At 56.8% G+C, this 250-nt stretch overlaps 1 protein-coding gene across 1 annotated transcript in view; it reads left to right on the plus strand.

Moving 5' to 3' along the window:
* Window positions 1-31: 31 nt before the first annotated feature.
* Window positions 32-250, plus strand: part of EMH_0084660 (Afh1, related, related) — a gene marked incomplete at both ends in the record, with an annotated part of 2,634 nt that continues 2,415 nt past the window's right edge. The window contains one exon of the mRNA XM_013500797.1: window positions 32-94. Within this exon, the coding sequence (XP_013356251.1) occupies window positions 32-94 (63 nt within the window). The remainder of the gene's footprint in view (window positions 95-250) is intronic.

The following is a 250-nucleotide window of genomic DNA, read 5'->3' on the forward strand; positions in this document are numbered from 1 at the left end:
TGGCTTCGCCCTGACTTCTCTATTAAAGCTGATGGAATTCAGGAGTACTGTCGACAGCCGCCTCAGCTCCTTGCACTACATCCTCGTTAACCTGGTGAGGACTTGCTGCTTTTGCTACCGCTGCTGATACTGTAGCTGACACAGACAGTTTTTGCTGCGGAGAAAGCCGTGGAGGCAGCCGCAGCTGCGGCGGCGATGGCTCCTGCATCGGCTGCTCCAACGAGCGTTGCTGCTGTCCCTGCAACGGAAG

The sequence above is a fragment of the Eimeria mitis genome, genomic scaffold (assembly GCF_000499745.2).
Source record: "Eimeria mitis Houghton genomic scaffold, Emh_scaff5869, whole genome shotgun sequence".
NCBI classification, from domain to species: Eukaryota; Apicomplexa; class Conoidasida; order Eucoccidiorida; family Eimeriidae; genus Eimeria; species Eimeria mitis.